Genomic DNA, 22,001 nt, shown 5'->3' on the forward strand with positions numbered 1-22,001 from the left:
GAGCGAATGCTAAACAGCTCACAGCTCGCCTGTGAAGAGAGAACTCGTAGCCTGTGTGGGATTCAGCTCTTAGCTAATCTAAATTTGTTGTTCAGAAAATCTGCACAGATTTAAGGCAATAAATCCTGAGAGGTATAGTCATTTGCATACACTGAAAAATAAGAAAGTATTTAATTCAAAGCACTTAAGCAACATGTCATTTACCATTTACAACCATTCATACACTGATGGCAGGGGCTACCATGCAATGTGCCACCTGCCCATCAAGACTAACTAACATTCACACACCAATAGTATTGCCTTCAGGAGCAATCGACATGGACTAGAGGAGCCGAGGATTGAACCCCCTATCTTCCGATTTAGGGACAACACGCTCTACCTTCTGTCCCACAGTCACTCCATAAGAACAAATCATTGCAATTTCAAAAGTGGTAAATTAAGATGGTGGGGACTTGATTTTGTTACAAGATCCTGACACAGTCAGTAGGTCTTACCATACCATACCACTCACAATCAAAGTAGTTATGTCTGGTACACCAATGATTGACTTCCTATCATCAAACAACAAAACACAGTTGCAATTTACCACAAAGAAAAGGGTGGAATTTTGCTTTATTTCCAATCAGAACTGGAATTCACTTCCTCTGAAGGTGGCACTGGAGGACAGATAGAGCAGGACACTTTGCTCCTTTTCCCATCATCCTGAAGTAACCAGGTTATGCAGGTATTTGGAGAACGTGTTTACATGCACTGTAGTAATAACTAGATCCAGTAAATCTATGTATACATGAAGCAAGTCAGTATGAGTTTCCCTTATGCCTCACTATATTTGAAAGCATTGCTTACTCATTTTAACTGTAGTACTAAAAGAAGCTGTGCGTGTGTAAATTTGCCAACTTTCTGATCGTTTCAGTTTTTGTTAGACAATAGGACGAATCAGATTAAATACAAAGACACATCACTCTGTAATTAGCTCTCCTTTCATCCAGCTGCTCAGCTGTTACTTTCCCTCGCTGTAGTCGTCTGTCATGCACATGCGTAGTTTTAAAAAACAGATTAGAAAACGGTTTCTCATATACATGGCAGGGAAATCAGCGTTCTCGAGGGAAATCTACCTGGGGAAATCAGGTTTCCCTAATCCCCTATTTCTGTTTACTTGTGAATGTAGACTAAACTGGTGACTTAATTGCATGTAAATGAGCAAAGTGTAGGTAGGCTTCCAAAAGGAAAGGTACTTGCCGAAATGTCTAGACAATGCCCACAAAACCAGGTCCTTACTGCCTTGGAGTAATGTGGTTTAGATGGAAAAGCTGTGCTGTCACTGTTTTTAGGCTCCGTCATTTTATCACTCTTTGCTCTAACTTGACAAGATCATCTATAAATTAAATGTTTCTTTTGATAAAGATGATAACCTAGGTTTTAATTGTCCCCGGTGGCCAAAGATCTACTATGAATTGTATCACAGATGAGGGCGGATACCTCCAAATTGGCAATAGTGGAAATTTCTTGTCCTTGCCTGTTTCAAAGTGTGCGTGTGCATTCAACATTAAGTTGGTGTACTGGGGAACAATTGAAAACTTGGTCTGATAATAGTATGATTACTAGAATAATTTGCATCTAAGATTTTTTCTTTAGACTCTGCATGGCTTTTTTCCTCTTTTGTTTCTTCTTTCTGTGCGTGCATAAGCTTTGACAAAACACCTATGCCTTGGGACACAGAGGGGAAACAGTGTGTTTCTTTCCTTGCTCAGTACGATATAAAACTATTATATGCGTAAGAGGGAGCAAATGAGTCAGATTAGTTTCATGTTATTTTTTAATGTTGCTTTAATTGTTACTGCTATTGCCAATTTTGCATTTATAAAGCTAAATATAACCATGGCCAACTGTACGGACAATTTGAGAGCCTTTGATTCCAACAAGAACACCTTAAAAGGAAAATGGTGACGTCCATACATAAGGAGAAAAGACCATTCTTTACAAGCTTTTGTCTCTGTAGCTGTGCATGGCAGAAAGGGAGGAATAATGTGGTTGGTATTGGGCTTATTTCATTGGTCTTTGTTCAGCCAATATAGCTAATGAACTGCGTTGGACCTCTCTGTATTGGAAAAGGGATGACAGATATCCTCAGTGTCTATACAGTATCTACTTCAAATAGCCATTGCCTGATATTATTACAGTCTAAGTTATAGAAACATTCTGGTACTACTCTAATGGGTTGTTTTTCAACGGACATGTAGCCAACGCACATAGCAGCATGTCAAACATATCAACCGAATACCAGTCAAGGAAGTAAGTAATCTTATGGGCAGATTGCCGTTCATGTTGCAGTGAAAGCTAACTCTAATTACAACAACATTGGCATTTAGCAAATATGATGCTGTACAAAATTGCCAATAATCTCCACTAAACTACAGCTGCTGCAAGGAGCCTAATTTCTTATTTCCCATAAAGCATTTGCATTATAGGCATTTCAACTAAGAAGGAGACTAGTTTTCAGATATCAGAGATGTTCACTTTATTTGATGATGATGCCCAAACATTAGGATGAACCCCATAATAAGCCAGCAACTGAAAATCCCAACCTGGTCATCATTAGTCTGAATTGGGTTGGAGTCGTGGTGCCTGTATTGCTGGGGAAAGCACTGGCATCAGAATTGCAAGCAGCACGCTACAGGTGCAGCTAATTTAGTAGATGTAGACTAATCTAATCTAATTCATAGACTAATCTAATGTGCTTAAGAAAGGGTAGTTTAGGCTTACTGATTGGATGAAGTGAACCAGGAGGGGAATTTTAGATAAAGGAGTAATTCGTTATTTGAGAGGATACAAGCAACAAGGCTTAGGAGGAGTATTGAATGTAGGAGGATTGTTGTTATTCACATTTTATAACGTACGTAACTATAATTTTTTTATGCGATTTTTATGACACACTATACTATTAATTTTTTACGGCATACTTTACTATGGTTTTTATGACAAATGTATGACATACTTTACCATGTCCCCATTACACACTCTACTATGACATTTTGTGACGTACAATACTTAGATTTTTTTATGACAATTTCATTACACACTTTACCATGTCTTTTTTACGACATAATATACTATTCATTTTTATGACAAATGTATGACATACTTTACCATGACATTTTTACAACTTTTTATGGCATAATATACTATGACATTTGTTGACATAATATATTGTGACTTTTCATGAGAATTTCATGACACACCATACTATGACATTTTTCCAACTTGTTTTGGCAAAGTGTACTATAACTTTTTTGACATACTATACTATACTATAGAATGAGATTGTGTTCTCATTCATTGCAGAAGATCATTTGGCATAGATGGAGACTGAGATGTCTATTTCTGCAAGTTCAGACTTATTTTTTTCAAGATGGGTACAAAAACATATCAATCTTTATGATAATCTGACCAGCAGTCATTTACATATTTACTTCTGTGAGAAAGTAACAATCGATGCTTCTCCACATCAGTGCTCTCTTGTATAAGGGCTACATCATTAGGAAAGGCAAGGTCATTAGCAGCTATGGAAGAGCTATACATGGACAGGAATACCAATCTTACCAGCTGCTTTGGGCGACTCCCATCCACACCAATTATTCCCTTTTAAAGGGTAGAAACTTTGAGCAGAACCGAGCTCTGGGTGGGAGGTGGTCTACCTAAACAGACTGGGTAAAGTGAGGGACAGAGACACATACAGAGATGCACAGCAACAACAACGATAATATCATTATGAATAATAATATTAGTGTATTAAAAAAATGATAATAATCATTATAGCAGAAATAATAATAGAAATATGATCACTAATAATAGCTGTGGATGTCAAGCAGGGTCACGGCAGCAGGCGCAACCACAATCCAGGTGTTACCTCCATCAATGGAAACCTGCGAGACAAGAAAGCACAGAGAAAATGACTTTTTTATGATATTTACATCGGCTGCGTATCAGTTTTGTCAGGGTATATCTTCTCTCTGTAGTCTTGCGTTGAAATGGACTCCGTGTTAAGTCTTGCACTGCAGTAGACTGTGCCTTGCACATAAACCTGACACAATATCATTTTTTTATTTATAATATTTAATTATAATTTTTATAAGTTGACCACCTTTGTTTCTTAAACTTGGAAAAAAGATCATGATAGTTTACTTTTTAAGTATTATTTGAATTTTGTTTTGCTACCCTGATTTCTGTCTCTTATTTTTTCTTTTAGGCATATTATTTATACATAATAATGGGAAAATCTAATGAAGAAATATGGAAGAGTTGTGTACAAAGTCAAATTACTCATCTGACATTGTAATCCCATGTTCCTGGTCTTGTGAATCTTCGAATGACACACTGACTTTTTTTATGACATGCTAAACTTATTTAAGACTTTTTTATGGCACTCTATGTTATGACTTTCATTACATTTTTTGACAGCTTTCCTGATGTACTATGAGTTTTTTGGCTTACTTTGATAAGGCTTTTTGCATTACAGTTTTTATTACATACTATACAATGTCTTTTTCATGACGTGTTTTTATAACAATTTAAATAACAATCCAAGACATGCTGTGCTGTCGCACTTTTGAACTTTTGATAACATAATATACTACTTAAAGTTGCCATTTGAGGAACCACCGTTTTTGGCACTTCCATGTTGTCTTCATTTTTCAGCAGTAGAGGTTGCTGCTAGTCATATAATTATAGTTCTGTAAAAGATTTTTAAAGAATTATTTCCAGTTGTCCAAATCAGAGTCATTCAATCAATTCATTTAAACTAACTTACTAATTTGACCCTAACTATAGGTCGTTCCAGGACCTTTCCAAGCAGGTGGACCTCGTTTACGGGACAGTCAGGGACTCTGCTGTGTACGAGTATTTCCAGGCTAAAGGGACAAACCCTTTGGAGCAAGACAGCACATTTGCTGAGCTCTGGAAGACCATCAACAAGAACAACGCCTTTGAGAACTCCGTCTCCAGCCCATCAGACGGAATCAAGAAGGTGAATATTCTTTGGGTATTCATTAATAAAATGTTGTCAGAACACTTTATACTCATGTTACTGTTGTTGGACTTCTGTAGGCATCTTGGCAACTTTACATCCTCAAACAGCAATATAAAAAAATGTCAGATTTAATCCAATCAGTTGTTTCTGAAGTGTTAATTATTTAAAACAGAATTTTATTTCGAACCAATACATGCTATTACTTCAAATGAAACAGGCTGGCAATGAAAGGATTGCTTTGTTCTCCAAAAACTGTAAATGCGTTTAAATATTTAACAGAAGAAAATATATATAATTACATCTTCAACTCAGAGAGAATACTGCAAAACATATGCTTAGCTTTAATGATTATTAAATATAGCTTTTTACTTGCACATTGCCAGGTAGGAACACAATGTGAGTTAGTTAAATAATTACTGTTCTTGATTCACAGAAGCATGTGAGTAAAATGGTATTTGAAACTATTGAATTGTGAGGGTTTTCAATTGTCCTAGAAAATGGTGTGGTACTGAATTAATGAATTAATGCATTCTAACTTTTCTCCATCTTCCTTCAACAGATAAATAAACACAGATTTACAAACACCAGATTGAAGAATAATCCATAATTAAACAGATTACAGAGTTTATACATTATTACTAAGGCAGCTAATTGCATTCATCGTCGTCAGGCCAGTTTGCATTACGCATACATTCATTAAAAAATACTATTCTCGGAATTAAATCCCACTTTAAACATACATATTTGGTGAGAAAAAGTTACTACAGTGCTTCTCAAAGCCCACAAACTACTGTAAGTGTCTCAGTCTGAACTCAGTTTTATAGTGTGTTGGTAATGCGATTTCTTTGGTATGTTTATTTATCAAAACTGAGTAAACTTGAGAGCCCCGTGCAGTCCTAATGAGATGTGAGGTGAAAAGTCTGCTCAGCTATATTTGTTGAGAGCACAGTCTTACTCTGGGAGACGTAGGATGTAGTGACACCACAGGGAAGAAAGCCAGAGAAGTGCACACAAAATAAACAGAAAAAAGTCAAGAAGGATTTCACACAGATTTTCAGCTGTAGTTATTCTATATATTCTCCACAGTGTGCCCTTGAGGCTCTGAAAATATGTTACACGCAGAGGAATGCAAAGCTGGAAAATAAATAGGGATGCAACTATTTTCATGAACTATGTAAAGAAATCTAATGTTGAGCTAATCAGTGTGATAACTGTACTGTAAAGGATGCTGGGGAGATGCTGGGGCGGCTGTGGCGTAGTGGAGAGCAAGGTAGTTCTCCAATCAGAGGGTCGGTGGTTCGATACCCGGCTTCGGCAGTCGATGTGTCCTTGGGCAAGACACTTAACCCCAAGTTGCTCCCGAAGGCTTGCCATCGGTGTGGACTGGATGTTGCATGAATGTTAGTTAGTCTGATGGTGGCACCTTGCATGGTAGCCTGTCATCAGTGTGTGAATGGGTGAATGATATGTAATATACTACTGACTGTAAGTCGCTTTGGATAAAAGCGTCTGCTAAATGACTGCAATGTAATGTAATGTAATGGGGAGGGACGTGAAAATGAAGGGGAAAGGTCACAAATGGACAGCTTTAACCATGCAAATCAAAGTAATAGCATTTTTATATTATTTTACAGTGAAATAACATTCTGTAGTTGTGTGTGACTAAAGGAGGATAGTCTTTTTTGTATTTGTGCACTGATATAGTTGTGTAATGGTGTCTTAGCCAAGCTAGTGTCACTTGGCTTTGAACACATCTTCCATGTTTTTACCCTTTGTACGTCTTTTGTTGAACTATCCAGGCAAAGCGAGAGTCGTATGCCTTTCTGTGGGACATGGCGGTGGTAGAGTACGCTGCTCTGACAGATGACGACTGCACACTGACTGTAGCTGGCAACAGCATGAGCACCAGAGGCTACGGCATTGCCCTGCAGCACGGCAGTCCTTACAGAGACCTCTTCTCTCAGAAGTACGTGTATTGGTATATTTTTAGCCAAGCAGCAATGGAACCCGCTGATATTTCCTGATGTTCGATCATTCAATCTGTAAATTATTTGAATTTCTTAAAAGTAAACCACAGTGTATTACAACTAAGGTTTTATTTTCGTTCTTCTGGCCATTGGTTATAACAGTTTTGATAACATTGTACACATCTAATAATTGCTGAGATTTTAAAAAAAGTCCAATTTGGGATGAAATACAAGCAGTCAGAAAACATTTTTTAATGAACCAACACTTAATCCAGATCATCAACAACTTTATTTGGAGTGGTAGTAATCCTATATTGCACAGGAAAATTGTGAGTGCAAACAACTACGGCAAGTATGGGAGGACAAAGTTGAACCAAAGTTATTGAACCAAAGTTATTTGTGGAAATACCAAAGTATTTCCACAAATAACTTAAGTTAACCTTTCGCCTTAGTTTTCGCTTCCAAATAAGTTTGAATGACCTGCTACTCCAAAATATTTCAGTGTAGTTTAACAAGATTCATACAAGTTATTTTTCTAGGATCAGGGCAGCAAACAAAAAATATAAATTTGTGGTGAACACCATCCAAAATGGGAGGATCGCCCCAGGAATACCATGAAAACTACAAACAGTGCCTCAGTAAAAGATCTTAAATATATGACTTCCTGGAGAGAAACGGTGAATATTTGAATGGGTTCCATGAGTGTAAATGTCAAAAGCTTTCAGTCATATTCTTCCTTTGGCTTTGGATAAATGTGCAGGCTTGTGCACAAACACACATGTGCCAGTCATTGTTGAAGAGGTTGAATAATGACTGTGTGGAAAGCTAAACGCTCCGATGGGACAGATTCAGTGCCCCGCATCAGTTTGGACTCAGCCGTCATCATTCTCCTCAAACATCCATTCCTCTCTGCACACTCACTAATGAGCTGATTGTAGTATTTCATCATCTTTGTTTCCACGCATACAATTTGATATGAAACCAATTAATGTTGAAGCTGAGACTGTTTTTCTGTGCCTTGTTTACATAAAACTGGTCATTGAGCTCTGGTTAGCGATTGTAAATTGTAATAACAATGCGTCAGTATTAATTCTTACAATCTGCTGCTTTAAATAGCATTATAGCCACAATTAGCCTTTAGTTAGCAAACAATCAATACTATTGCAGTACATTAGCACAGTCTTATCAAGTAATTATAGTCATGCAGAGCAGTAATATTGATTTTTCTTCATATTTCTCTTTGGAAATTAGTTAATCTTCTGTACTCTACTCCAATGTATTTGTCATTTGATTAGTCAGAATTTAACATGCCTGAATCAATGCTATAATAATATGATGTAAGATTTGTCCGATGCTGTGTGCTGTTATAACATGAAACTCTGCACCCACTTGTGTGAAACTTGTGTTTCTCCACAGGATATTGGAGCTTCAGGAAAAAGGTGACCTTGACATTCTGAAGCAGAAATGGTGGCCGAGGAAAGGCCGCTGTGACCTTCAGAGCCACGCGGACGCCCAGCCGGAGGGACGGGCGCTGCGTCTCCACAGCTTTGCTGGCGTCTTCTGCATCCTGGCTGCGGGGCTGCTGCTGGCCCTCCTGGTGGCGGCACTGGAGACCTGGTGGAACAGCAACCACTGCCGGAGAGAGCAGCCCAAAGAGGTGACAACTGACATCTCATCGGGCCAGGGCCCAGTCCCAAGCCTGCTAACCCAGAACCGGTCCATGGTGGCCACCACGGGTCCACCTGCCCCACCAAGACCCTGGTCGAGACCCAGACCCCCGGGCCCCCCGGTCCTGCCCAGAGATGCCACTGCCACACTCTACTTTATGGATCCAGCAGGCGCTGACACCAGCCCCGATTTAGTAGAGCTGCAGTACACCCAGTTATAATAGGTGTGCCCCTGATAGTCCAGACATCATGTGATCAATCTGCTCATTCCTTCTCATGTTGGGAGAGAGGTCGGGATGCTTTGTTAGGGACTTCTGAGGCTTCTCTCTCAAACACACTCTCTGTGATTCTCTCATACTGACACATGAAAACATGAATTGCCTAAACAGACAATCACAGTCTCTGGTGCTCATGTGAGAAAACCGCAGCTGAAGTGATAACAGTACAAAATGTTGAATGGCAAATTCAAAACCACAAACTGAAATTGGACTCCTGAGTCAATAAGTGCTTCAGTTGTACAATAGCTCTCTTTAGCTAATCCATTCAAGTCGTAATGCTTTAGAGCTCTGACTTCATCTTGCTGCTGTCAACTGCGCGGCCCCTCTGCATGAGGCGTCCAGACAACTAAGGCTTGACATGGATCCCTAAACTAAAGTGTGAGCAAAAGCGGATAGCAAAGAATCTGAGCCTTGACCTGCTTGCCTTGACAGTCCAACATTCAAATAAGACTCACTGGCTGAGGACACCCATTAAAGATCCAGTCCTGTCCTGAAAAGAAACACAGTAAATCAAACTACACAGATGCTGGTTTTTGACGCATAGAGTTTGACTTACTGCTGTTTCTTCCTATTTCAGTCTTTGTGTGCAGCTGCTCTCATAATAACCACATACGGCTGTCATGTGAGATTCACAAGAGACAAACATCCCTGTCTCCTTATTTATAGAACATAGGAAGTGTTAGATGTGTTGTTTGAGTACAATCTCATGGTTATGTGCTCCATTTTATTTGTGTTTGAAGACATGTTTTTAAGCAATTTTCCTCCCAAATTGTATCCCTGAGCATCAAACACTCACCCTCTATATGCTTGGAATGTGATGTAAAAAGTAAGTATTCCTGGAATAATCACTTGATTATTAGGTGATAAAAACAAAAATAATTGTTTAAGTAGATTAGATCAGAAATTACTAATTATTACCATGAATTAAAGCGGTCTACAGCAGCGTTCACAACAAAATTGGTTTTGAAAAGTTACCTTCAAGCCTGTGCAGAACAAGTGTTTGATATTCATAAATGTAGGTGGATTATCTCTTTAAATAGTTCCAAGCATTGCTTGCACCATGACAGCACAAACAGTATGTGGACATTATGACAGCCATTTCAAACAAAACCTACTACAAAGGAAAAGTTTGACTTTTTGGGAAATAGCCTTTTTTGTTTTCTTGCCGGGAGTTAGATGAGGTGATTAATATTAAAGATGGACTGATTCATCCGTCCGGTTTTAGTCATGACCGGACGATCAGTCTCATATTTATGATTTCTTGCCGGACAAATCGTCACAACAACTGCAGTCCAAAATCAGCCTTGGAGGAACAGCCAACTTAATCAGAAACTTATTATATTATTATTCATTTCCATGCATTCTGCCGAGTTATCATAGTGACTGGCTTCCTTACAGACAGCAAGGAGTTAAACCACTAATGTTAAAAGAGGTTGCATTGACTTGCATTTTTATGCATTCAAGCTGTATTCAGTAAAAATGAGTAATGCGCGAAGATAAATTATACCATTATCATGATGTCTTCAAAAGTAATCTTGTAAAATGTAATATAATACAAAAAAATATAATACAATATTAAAATAAAATAATTTATTTCCTTATAATTTCAGTTGTGTGATTATACCCACTATAGATGACAAAAACAAGATAGAGGGATAACGTAAAAAAAATAAAAATAAGGTTTACACTGACGATGGCAATTTTTCTTTTGCCTTGCTGTCAATTAGAGTTCTTAAAAAGAAAATCAGCAGGTCAGACTTTAAAAAAATCGGACAAAATTGCAATCGGTATGTCTCTAATTCATACCACTCTCATATCTGTCCGTTGCATAAGAAGCTAAACAAAAAATCGCCTGAAATTTTCACTTCACAGATCTCTTCTTCTAATTCTCAAGAGGCAAGCCAATAGGAGTATTTCTCTAAATGTCAAACTATATCTTTTATCCCCCAAGTAGTAATTCATTGCAATTATATGTCAATGTCCGGATTCACAGGGGACCGTTTTGGTAATGTATCGTTGTCTATGATCTTCAGCAGGTGACTAAGGATTACGGTCTGGAAAGGGTTTCTGGTCCATTGACATATAATGACATAACAAGCGCTTCACCAGAAGGGAGGCGGCACATATGGACACACAGAGAGAGAGACTGGGAGGAGGCCGAGGCTCTTGACACAGGTCAGGAGAGGCCTGAAGTACCGTACTGGATGGTCATTGGCTGTGTCAGGGCAAAGGGGGCGGGGCATGGGGCTGGGCAGGGGTAGATTGTTGTTGCTTCATTCGTCATCTCACCCCATGGTCTTTCCTGTTGATTGGCGTTTTTGTTTTGTCTGTCTTTGGTGTGGCTTGACTTAAATTGGTGCATGATGATGGAATAAAATATTGCTGTGTAGAGGGCAGGGTGCAGCCAAAATGTGTCCCATAAACAATCACTTGGCTTTTATTTGGCTTCTCCCTCCCCTCTCCCATAATTGTGTTTTTGAAAAAAATGGGAATAGATTCAAAGATTCTTGAATATAATTGAGATTATTTCGAGTGACATTAGCTACTTTGATTTATTTTGGATTTTACTGTGTCACAATGTCTGATTCATTGGATCTGTGTGTCCATTGGAGCTTGTCTTGTTAACAGCAGATGCTCTTCATGCAAGAGTCGCCCAATGCAGATGTGTGGTCACCTAATTGTGGAGAAAATTTAAACACTTCTGCATGAAGAGACACCTTCATTTTAGTTCATTTCAGAAGTGGAGACATTACCTTTTACGACCCCATATCCAAGATTTAGTGTTTTAAGATAATGTCTCTCTTGATGTGGGCTGCCTGAAAAATTCCAGTATCTCATTAATTAATATATTTGGGTTTCTTCAATAAAGCTGAAACTAACCAGTATGTCATTTTAGCACCCTTGAATCTCACGTGAACGCAGTAATAATGAATATAGTAGACTGCATGTAAACTGGACATGATGTTGATGATGAAACAACCAATGTAACCTTTTCTTTTTCTGTCTCCGTTCACTCTCTATCCCCGTCCCATTCTCTTATATCCTCCTGATCCCTTTCACTGCACATTCATTTTCACTTTCATTATTTATCACACTCCTCTTTAATTACATTCATGCTCTCACTTCAATTAAAACCTCCTTTCTCCTGGCCTCTTTTATTCCACACACGCTCTGTGGCTCTGCCTTTCTTTCCATCTATCTCTAGGACAAAGAGGTGAACCTGGAACAGGTCCACCATCGTTTGAACAGCCTCCTGGACGAGGACTTGGCCCACAAGCAGCTGCCAGGCCAGTCTATCGAGATCTCTGCCCTGGACATTGGCAGCATGCAGCCCAGCCAGTCCCTAGAGGTCTTGTCTGCCCGGGACTACCAAGCTCATCGGGGGCCACCGCGACTCTCCGTGACCACCTTCCTCCAGGAGGGTCATCGGGCAGGAAGGACACTGGGAGCAGCCACTGGCAGGACCTTGCCCCTGCCCCTCAGCAGTGCCACCATGCCCTCTATCCGCTGCAAACACAGGGCGCCCAATGGGGGGCTCTTCCGGCAGAGCCCTGTCAAGACCCCCATGCCAATGTCCTACCAACCGGTGCCAGGAGGACCCATCCCAGAAGCCAGTGAGCCCAGCCACGGGACATCCATCTGAGCACAGCTAACACTCACAGACACTCAAGCTCAAACAGATAGAGGAGCTAAACAGAGTGCCAACAGTGTGAAGAGATATAAATAACACACTTAAAAAAGGCTTTTTATTACCAGTGATGGAGAGTCAGTGGGACTAAATGTGACAAGACATCGTCTTTAATGTACATATTTGTAAGTACAAAGAGAGAGAGAAGCAACATTAAAAAGAGTATTTTGAATATTCTAAACAGTTGAGTTTAAAAAACATAAAAGTATTAAAAAAAATGACTGTTTGAATGGCTTTGTAAATTTTGTTCTAAATCAATAAAGGTGACAATTCTTTGTGGTTGTTTTCTAAGTGCCAAGTTCAAAGATGTTTTCTTTCAGATCAACATTAACTGAATGTACTGTGAGAATTCATGCTAAAAAGACATTTCACACTTCAAAGGACATTGGAAGAACTGATTTGTTTCATATGAAAAAAATAAAAAGTAAAATACAAAAAACTGAGACGTGTGCTTGAAAACATATTTAGAATATCAGTGCCATGCTGTCATTGTGCATCTGTGATAGAATGGTGTTTTTATGAGGGGAACAAAGTTTACATTTATCTGTTGATATTTTAAATATAAGCGGAAAAAAACCTTGCTCAAGTTGGATTTGCAAAACAACTGCATGATAATCATGTTTTTTTTTCTTATTTTCACCAGCTCATTGCCTTTTCTCCATTAACCTCTAATAATTTCTTCTCTGGACCATGCTTATTACAACAACACATGTTTTACTGTAAATTGCAGCACACAATTATACCTTTTGGGTATCAAATTAAGGCACTAAAACACTGGGAGCATGACGAATAATTGATTCAGTTTCCATTTATCAAAATGCTCCAGGTGAGTTATGCAGGCTATATGATTAGGGCTTTTATTGTGAAAGGTAAATATCAGAAGGAGTGGATCTGGTATGCGCTGCCTTTGTCAAGGTTGAATGGAGTAATCAAGTTTGCTTGCGTGGCTTTGACTATGGTGTCTCCATTATTTTGTACACTATAGTTTGTCTTAAATTGGTCCGTTCCACACAAAATGATTTGTTGATGCCTTTATTCACAGAGCAAAATCTCAAAGAAATTGACCTCTTCTGAAAAAGAAGTTGCTTTTTCTATCGCATAATATTCTGGTTCTATGTGAAAGTACTCACGAGCCAACAACTGGGATTGGGAAGGCAGAATAATGCCATGTCCCATTTAATTAAACTCAGCATACTCTCAACAGCCAAAAACATCTAACCAGATGTTCAACCCACCATTGAGATTTAACTCCAGTCCAAAGGCCCAGAATCTTAAACATGCCAAACTGTAATTCATTTAGACCAACAAAAAAAGGCAGCATGAGAAAATCTCATGTCCTCATGTCCATACCTCTACAGATAAATTGAGCAATATATCATATCACGCAGAATTTCCTACGGCTAGTAAGATTGAAACAAACGTGAAAGCAATGGTTGAGACAAACAAAACATTCCCCACACTCCTGAAGATTTCCCTGACCTGCTGCCTGTTTCGCACAGAAAGCCAACTGCCGATGTTGGTTTATGAACTGCAAGATCTTTAGCTCAAATCTTACAGGCTGCCACTGGATACAACAACATCTAATCAACCAGACTTCTTGCAAGTGCAACCTAAGGCCCCAACCCAGACAAGGTGGCCTTTTTAAAGACATATTGGAAAAACTGCTTTCTGCTCTCTTTCTAGTTAATGTTTATTAAATGGATTTGTTTCACTGTCATCACGGAGTAGACACAGATGACGGATGTCCATGACTGAAACCTGCTCATCTGTCTACCAGGTGTTCAACACTTAGTTTGACTAAAGCTGCGATTAGATCAAAACAGTCACTGGATGAAGACCCCCGAGGAGTCATTTGTCCACATTTGTCAATCGTTTAACAACCAGAGGAAAAGCAAGGCTATTAAATTGACTTTACTGCGACTAGAGTGACAGAACAGCTCATTAAAATCAATTAGAGAAATACAGTAAGTCTCAGGAAAAGACCTGTACGGAACCAGAAGTTGTGATTGTGTTTAGTCTGTGAAAAGTATTCAATTGTAAAGTTTTCCCCCTGTTCATTTAAATAACTAGATATTTTAGAGTGGTTAAGAAACAGGACTTTTTCAGTAGAGTATCCAAAAAATGCTTCTAGTCGTAGTAGTAGTAGTAGTAGTAGTAGTAAAACAACCTCACTGACTTAAGTCTCGTCACTGAGCCCTGTACTGCTGAAATGATTTTGAAGTTGAAGAAATCTGAAGAAGTTTGCCGTCACCAGTGTTTCAGAGCTGCATGTTGTATTTGCAAGGTGAGAAGAGATCCTTACAGATTTAACAAGTGCACTTTGTCGCCGTCACCACTGATGCGTGTAAAACAGGTGTTGCCATTATCAACTTCATCATCAGCGGTACTATGACTCCATGAGTCAGCAGTGCTTCTACTTTGGGAGGTGTTGTTAGTTAAGGTTACATTACATTACATTACAGTCATTTAGCAGATGCTTTTATCCAAAGTGACTTACAGGAAGTGTATTCAACATAGGTATTCAAGAGAACTACTAGTCACCAGAAGTCATAAGTGCATCTCCTTTCTTAAACAAGCATCTAAAAGCATAAACCAGAGCAAAAGTATAGTGCAGAGGCAAATTACTACGAAAACAATAATTGCAACAGACTAATACGAATATAATAAGTGCTACAAACTACTACGAATAGGATAAGTGCAGTAAACAGGTTGATTGCTTTTCCTGTGTACTATTGCAGCCGCTGACCCACACTTCTAGCCCTACGAGGGTAAAGTAGACCAACGTGTGCCTCCACTGATACACATGGAATCACCATCTGCTCATTTTCACCTGAAGGCAAAGAGTTTTCCCAGGTGGAAACAAAGAAAGTTCCTGGAGAGGTCACGACAGCAGCAACAAGGACATGATCCCTCACAGCAAACACTGCCGACTGTGTTGAACGGAATAGCACCTGGCAGGGTTCATGCAATGGTGGGAGGGTGCTTGTTCGCGTTTTCAAGCAATAACAAAGGAGGCTTCACTTGACTGCACTGTGCCCCTAAAGTTGAGAACTACAAAAGGACTTTAAAATTGCTTCCCTAAAGTTTGCGTGTGTGTGTGTGTGCATGCACTTCAGAGTCCTCGAGTTAGGAGATCTGTCTGCACTCGTATGTGTGTTAAGATTGCTGATTTGCCCTCGTCACCTTTCCTGTCCGGTGGTCATGCCTGCCAGTCGTCGACGTGGTGCTTAGCGATGCTGTAAAGTCTCCATGGCTGCGCTCAAAAGGAACCACTGACCTTGTTCTGAGAGCCATGTCGAGTACAGTCAAGGAAGTACTTCCTGTTTTTGCCCAACCCAAACACTCCACAGCCACCACTTTATGACTCATCTTATGACTTGGCCTTTTGCACCTCCACATCAAATACAGGACATACAGAAGCTCTGCATAAAGTTGTATGCATAAAAGAAAAATAAATCCAATTCCTCGGGGGAGCAACTGAGATTCCTTTCATCTGATAAGATTATTTAAGATGTTGTGTTAAAACACAGTTCCAGTTTCAAATGTACATGTGTATCTTAAATATTTAAACATAGATACTGTACATAGAAGAAAATGTCGTAATTGACTCATTACTTTTAAAACCAAAATATCAGTTTTTCACAAAGCACATTATCACAGTAGGTCTTTGTAATTATACATTTCTGCCATACATGGCTCGCATGGATAGTCTGTATAATTAGCTCGTGTGGGCAGTGTGAGGCAATCTGCTGTAAAATAACTTCTATTTTCCCTGCGGGAAGATCACTGACCGTCTGTCCAGACTGCCTCTGCAGCTTTTGTTACCCATTCATTGGCCCATCATACCTTAAACTGCATGCAGCACTTTGTTGGCTAGAGGGAAGCTCTTTACCTTTTTTACCCCCATAACTTTAAATTTTGATGACATTAACTTGGTTTCAAAATGTAGTAGTTGGAATAAGAACCGCCTGTCAGCTTAAAGATTATCCAACAATATACACAGTTCATGAGTTTATACTATATAAATCATTTGAAAGTAGTCTCCCACCCTCTCTTCAAGGCAGACTATCTTTTTTGGGTGTATTTAAGGTCCATCTGTTACCTACAGAGCCATCTAAAGACAACCCAATAATTCACTCTTTAAAGTACAAGAATAGCAGATGGGCAGCTTTAATTAGGAAACAAATTGACTCGACTACATATCTTAAAAGGAACAGGTCGTCATTTTGGGAAATATTCTTGATTGCTGTCTTAGCTAAGTTAGATGGGAGGATTGATATCATGTCTGTACAGTAAATATTAAGCTACTGCTAATTTAGGTCAGCATGAAGACAGGAAACAAAGGGAAACAGCTAGGCTAGCCACTGCTAGCAGTTTCTTTTTTTATAAACAGAAATAAATACAACTTTCTACCATTGTATTCTTCAAATTCTGTAAGCCAGTGAACTCAAGTGTATGATATCAATAGAGTTGAACTTCTGTTAATGGATTGGCAGGCAAAATAAGTAGTACTGTGCAGGGTACTTTGCCCTGCACAGTACTACTTGTTTTGTATTAATTCATTTTTTAAACAATAGTAAATAACAGCAGATAGCACAAGGTTAAATTAGTATATCATCAACAAAAGCCCCAAACACTCAGTTGGAGAGTCAGAGGTTCAGAATTCAAAATCCAATAATTCAACATTAGGGTCCACAAACTTCTATTCTCGCATTCACAGAGGGATGTAGAGAGGAGACACTGACGCAGGCTCATCATGACACATACAATAACATGGGGGAAGCCTCTAAATGTGCGCTGGAGGATTTGTGTTTTCTATAACATAAATAATAACATTTCCACCATGCACTGTTCCACCATCTACAGCCATGCTATAGCAGCTCTGTGATACCGAACAATGAGGACACCAACAATCTGTTTTTTAGGAAATATGTCTACCATGATCAACATCTGACTTTAGCAGATCTAAAGTCTGCTAATTTGCACTAATTGTGGCAGCTGTGAATGTCAGTAGTTTGCAGGTATTTGGTCATAAGCCAAAGTATTGTGCAAATTGAAATTTTGACTTGATGATGGGGCTTTCTGGGGATCATGAATGTCTGTAATAAATTGTATGGCAGTAGAGTAATTTCAGTCTAGACTGAAAAAGTTGTGGACCAAATCTCCGACTACACAACTGCCCTCACTACTACAATAAATTAGTCAAAAGTTCCCTGAGTAAGACAAAAACAAACCACAATGTGTTGATGTAATAGAATAGAATCCAACTTCATTGTACAATTTGATGCTGTACACCTCTGGGACTGAAAGAAGCCTAAACCTTCTGCTTTAAACACTGGCTAAAGCAAACTGTATTTCATTCCTGGCATTATAATAAGAAATGCTGTTGCTTAAAAAAATGTTGAAATTTTCATGAAGCAAAAGGGCCTCTACTGTGAGAGTTCAGGTGTTACACAGAGTTATTTCATATTGGTTAAGCTGCATAAGTGGTTTACCGTTAAATAATGTATTTTTTCCATTCTTATTAAACTATTTGGTGGTCCACCAACAATAGATGTTTCTTAAATCTGACTGCATATAATATCCAAACTTTAAAAAACATTTATTTGCGTTATAATTAATTTGAAAAGTGTCAAATGTGGTTCCTAATTGTGGGTGATTGCCCTGTTCTACTGGAGCAAAGACATTCAATTTAAGCATAATCTCTGCATTTAAAATCTGCCCTCCGGCCTGGTTAGAGAATTATCTCACAGTATAATAAGAAAAATATTCCCCAAGTGGGAGCAGGGTGAAAAGAATAGTGGCTATCAACATACAATTTATATTACAACATGCAAGATGGCTGAATGACACAGCCGTTTCAGATTCCCTGTGTATAATAGATATAGCTGATATAACCATGTCCATGAATGTCCATGAATCAACATAAATCAGATAGCATTTCGATTAAGGCTGGTGTTTGCAGCTGCTGGCCAGTAAACAGCATTAAGCCGCAATAGATGTATAAAGCAGAAGGGTTTAAGGATATTGCTGGCTTTATTTTTATATTTTTATCATTGTGAACAAATCTGCTGAAGAGACCAGAATAAACAATGAATGTATCCTGCCACCCAGTACTGTAAGCCTGTGTTTCCAAATCCTGCAGCTAAATTTCTGAGTCATAGACCTCTACTGTTGGCCAAAACAATGGTAGCCCCCGAAAAGCAGAAATCAAAGTTAAATATCCACTCAAATACTCAAAAACTCAGCCCCACTGGTGTGCAACTGTCTTCACATTTTGATTCAAATAATGCTTAATTCTTATTGGTTGATTAGTCCCCCTGTAGGTTTTGTCCATGGACTATTGCAAAAAAAGGTTATAATACAAGATTTCTGTGTCCTCAATGTTGACAGTTCTTACTTGACAAAGTAAGGAGAAAAACATAATAATATGGAGCTACAGATGGTCTGAAGACAGTTTTATATCAAAGGCAGTCACAATAATACAGTTTTAGCAACAATATGTTATTTACTTCTCCAATAATGTTAAAACAAGCTCACTACACTTTATAACAGACCCTTTGACAGCAGCTATGAGGAAAATCTGACTTTGTAACTGCTCAAACACCAAGAAAGCCGACCAACAGATAAATCTCTGCAGAGCAGCTTCATGTCAGGCAGAAGTCACTGAGCATGCTCAAAGACTTAGTGCACATTACATTAATTTGATGAGCTGTCATGCTCGTCATAATAAAGGAATGTTAACTACATGCAGCAGTGTGGAACTTATGTTGTTAATAGTTTTGTGATATGGCAAAATAATCGATATCAGACGCTGGCTTCATTGGCAAAACTTGTTAATATGATTAGTAATTTGTTGGCTTGGTTTTTTTCAATAGATTCAGTGAAAAGAAGAAAATAAAGTTAGAATTATGATAATGCTTTAATCCACTGATGATTTGTTTAATAGAGGCGGCTGGACGTACTCCAGGTTTTATGTTAACTTGTCACTTGTATGTACATTGTAGTTAATGGGAGCTTAAATGGCAGGTTTTAGCATATGTTTTATGTATAGCATTTTTTATGTACCTTATGTTCAGGTCTATGGGTGTCAGTATTTGGCCTGGCTGTGAGACTAATTGAAGTACTACTGATTGTTGTTTTTCCCCTGATAGTGGTATACAGGGCTGTTTCCACCCTCTCACCACCTGTCTTATATTAGCTCTTAAGAGAGAGAGATACAGAGGTAGAGCAAGTGAAGTACATAAATGTGAAACCATACTGTCACTGCTCATGCCGGAAAATAAAACCATGTGTCCACATGCATCTTCAGGTCAATTGAGGAAAACAAATCCAAAACATAACTTTCTCTTGTAGTTTATCTTTACAATGAATCCCACTATATCCTCATCTAGTTCACAATGAAATGAGTTCAGGTTCATCTCGAAATAAACTATCCCATCTGTTTCTTAATTGGTTACATTAATGTCGGGGAAGAAGACGGCAAGCAAGTAAACATGGATGTAACAACGCTATTATTTTTAAAAGGCTTTGAAAATGTTTTATGAGGAAGGAGATACAACACATTTATTAGACCTTTGAGACCAACACAATGTCTTTTGTCAAGTAACACTGAATGCATACAGAAACTTTGTTTACAAGAAAACTCTGCGGGCACCTTTAAAGTGAAACTAGCTACCTCAACAGTCAGTATCAATGCATTCACATGCCAGCAGGACCAAGACTGGAGGAGTCTTCTGCCTGGCAGTATGGTGGCTTTAAAAAGCATTAGGCTCATGATCAATACAAGGTACCACTAACTTTCGCTCCCTTTATTATTGGGACTATGAACTATAGGAACAAGCTAAACACTTGCTCGACTGTGATATTGTTAATTAACTGTAGCGACATTAGGATCATATCGTATTATTCTTGAGGCAGGTCAGTACTGCAGGGGACACAGAGCCCTGTGCAGGGCTTATAATGGGATTAATTAGGATGACATTATCATTTTGTTGTGAAGCCAATACAATGCCCTCCGAGATCAATAGAGTCGATAAGCAACGACCTGTGAGTACCTCAACAACAGACACTGCTTTTGATCACTTGAGGTCTCTTGTTTCTGTGGGACTGTTTTGCTGTTGTCTTTCAGCTCGGGCAAATCACAACACTGTGCTATATCCATCCCTTATAATATCCTCATTAAATAATTTATGTCACATGTGTTTTTCCCGACAACATCAGAGGAAGAACTCCCTCGTTCAGCTGCATACCATTCCCCTTATTCTACCCTTAGGTCAAATGAACGTGGCACGTTCATTTTTCTCTCTTCATGTTGCTGGAAAACAGATTAATATTTATTATGAGGCCCAATATATGCGAAATTGCCTGGCCCCTACCTGAGCAGAGCAGTATTAGCTGTGCGATAAACAACTTCTCACTATTTGATAAATAATCCAAGAGAAACACAGACAGACTTATGAAAGTTGTATGCCCTGTGCCGCAGAGGCTCTTTCTCTCTCTGAATACCAGACATAACTCAGGGAGCAGGCAGAATCCCAATATTTCTATATTTCTTACCATCTGTTTTTTCCCTTACTATGCCTGCCTCTTCAAATATGTCCTCCTTCTCTCTTGCTAGTTTTATGTTGAATGTTTGTATTCAGATTTTTTTGTCTTTGTCTGTTTGGGAAAGAGGTTTTCTGCTTGCCAACAGTTTGTTGTACATCTACACTGTATGAGTCTCGATACACTTCTTCTTCCCCTGCAGCCTGCCAGTTAATGAAGACTATTTCTGAAGCATGTATCTCAAGCGCAGAAGGAATCAGCAGAGTTAACTGTCCAAACAGAAAAAAAAAAATAGACGTACACACAATTATTTGTAGAATATCTAATAAACATCACCAACAATCACCAAATAAGCAACAGACTGTTGCTTATTTGGGGATTGTTTTGGAGCGGCAATTTGTGTGACCATCTGTTTAAAATAAAAGAAACAGACCTTAGAGATCCATCACTTTGCTGTTCTAATATTATTCATCATACACATTCTTCCATTAACTTACTGGACTGTAACAATCTGTAAATCTTGATACAGTTGTAGTTTCTTATACTTCCGATTATTCAGTGTTGAAAATAAGAAGTTGGAGAATCCATCATTACACAGTTTGGCATATGGATGTACTGAACAACTTTTCTCCTTTTGATTTGGAGCTCTCTGAGAAAGTGAGTTTAAATAACTTGACTATTTCAAGGTTATTTTTAGTCACACTAGTGGCACAGCTGTAGGAAGTAGGCGCTTTGTTAATTTTGAACAAGGGGAATGGTTTAGCCTTGTTTGTGCATACTTCAAAGTTACCAAATGCATCATTACAAACTGCAGTGTGTACAACTAAC

The 22,001-nt window shown here is 38.7% G+C and overlaps 1 protein-coding gene across 3 annotated transcripts in view; it reads left to right on the forward strand.

Moving 5' to 3' along the window:
* grid1a (glutamate receptor, ionotropic, delta 1a) overlaps window positions 1–12,770 on the forward strand; it is a 241,906-nt gene extending 229,136 nt beyond the window's left edge. For all 3 annotated transcript variants that reach the window (XM_054599769.1, XM_054599768.1, XM_054599770.1), the window contains 4 exons: window positions 4,828–5,023; window positions 6,826–6,992; window positions 8,410–8,650; window positions 12,144–12,770. In XM_054599769.1, the coding sequence (XP_054455744.1) occupies window positions 4,828–5,023; window positions 6,826–6,992; window positions 8,410–8,650; window positions 12,144–12,581 (1,042 nt within the window). In that variant the 3' untranslated portion in view covers window positions 12,582–12,770. The remainder of the gene's footprint in view (window positions 1–4,827; window positions 5,024–6,825; window positions 6,993–8,409; window positions 8,651–12,143) is intronic.
* Window positions 12,771–22,001: the final 9,231 nt, after the last annotated feature.

The sequence above is a fragment of the Anoplopoma fimbria genome, chromosome 6, assembly GCF_027596085.1.
Source record: "Anoplopoma fimbria isolate UVic2021 breed Golden Eagle Sablefish chromosome 6, Afim_UVic_2022, whole genome shotgun sequence".
Taxonomy (NCBI): Eukaryota; Metazoa; Chordata; class Actinopteri; order Perciformes; family Anoplopomatidae; genus Anoplopoma; species Anoplopoma fimbria.